A 711-nucleotide genomic window follows, 5' to 3' on the forward strand; every position below is an offset into this window, starting at 1 on the left:
TCTCTCATCATTAGCCCCTGTTACTGAGATAAGACAGGATACCAGGCCCCCGCCTCCAGCTCACCTGCAGCCCCCACAACCTGGTCTCCATGCCCTCCAAGTCGTTTTTCCTGAGGGCGAGTCTGACCTCCTCTTCGCTCATACGGAAGGAGGCCCAGGAATCCTCTGCAAAATAATCCTCAGGTATTCGAGCCATATCAAAAATATTCGTTTGCTGGCCGCCCTTCCGTTCCGTCAGTAAAACTCTCAGGAAGTTGGACCTCTTCTTGAGCTGGAGTTCGTAGCGTGTTTCTTGGCCTTGCTTGAACTGCAGAGTGAAATCCCTCCCTTTGCCGCCTGCTTTCGGTCGGAACCACGCCGCGTTGTCTTGGCCCATGGCGAGCGCGCCCTCCTGCCCGGTGGCGTCGGGGCAGGCTGGAACCGGCGGAGGGGAGGGGGGGAGATCTCGTTAGAAGGAGGGAGCCTTATTTGAAACATGTGTGGGTGGAAGAAACTTTCGTGTTCCTGTTTCACTGTGTGGATTATTGTCAATGGCTACTGAAATTAAGTTCAGGGAATGAACAAACCTGAGGTAAGCGATCCTTTTACGCAGGGGCTGAAGAACAGCAGATGGCCGAGTAAGCACAACAACCCTGGCAGCTTCAACACCATCTTTGTCCTTCCCTGGAATACCACGATATTTGAATGTTTTCCACAGATTTTCTACGTAAA

General features: G+C 52.6%; 1 protein-coding gene across 1 annotated transcript in view; it reads right to left on the reverse strand.

Annotated features, from left to right (window-relative positions):
- LOC119585245 overlaps positions 1-711 on the reverse strand; it is a gene marked incomplete in the record, with an annotated part of 5,684 nt that overhangs the window by 2,733 nt on the left and 2,240 nt on the right. Inside the window, 2 exon segments of the mRNA XM_037933904.1 lie at positions 65-414; positions 567-663. Coding sequence (XP_037789832.1) covers positions 65-414; positions 567-651 — 435 coding nt within the window.

Source organism: Penaeus monodon, chromosome 19 (assembly GCF_015228065.2).
Source record: "Penaeus monodon isolate SGIC_2016 chromosome 19, NSTDA_Pmon_1, whole genome shotgun sequence".
In the NCBI taxonomy this organism is placed as follows: Eukaryota; Metazoa; Arthropoda; class Malacostraca; order Decapoda; family Penaeidae; genus Penaeus; species Penaeus monodon.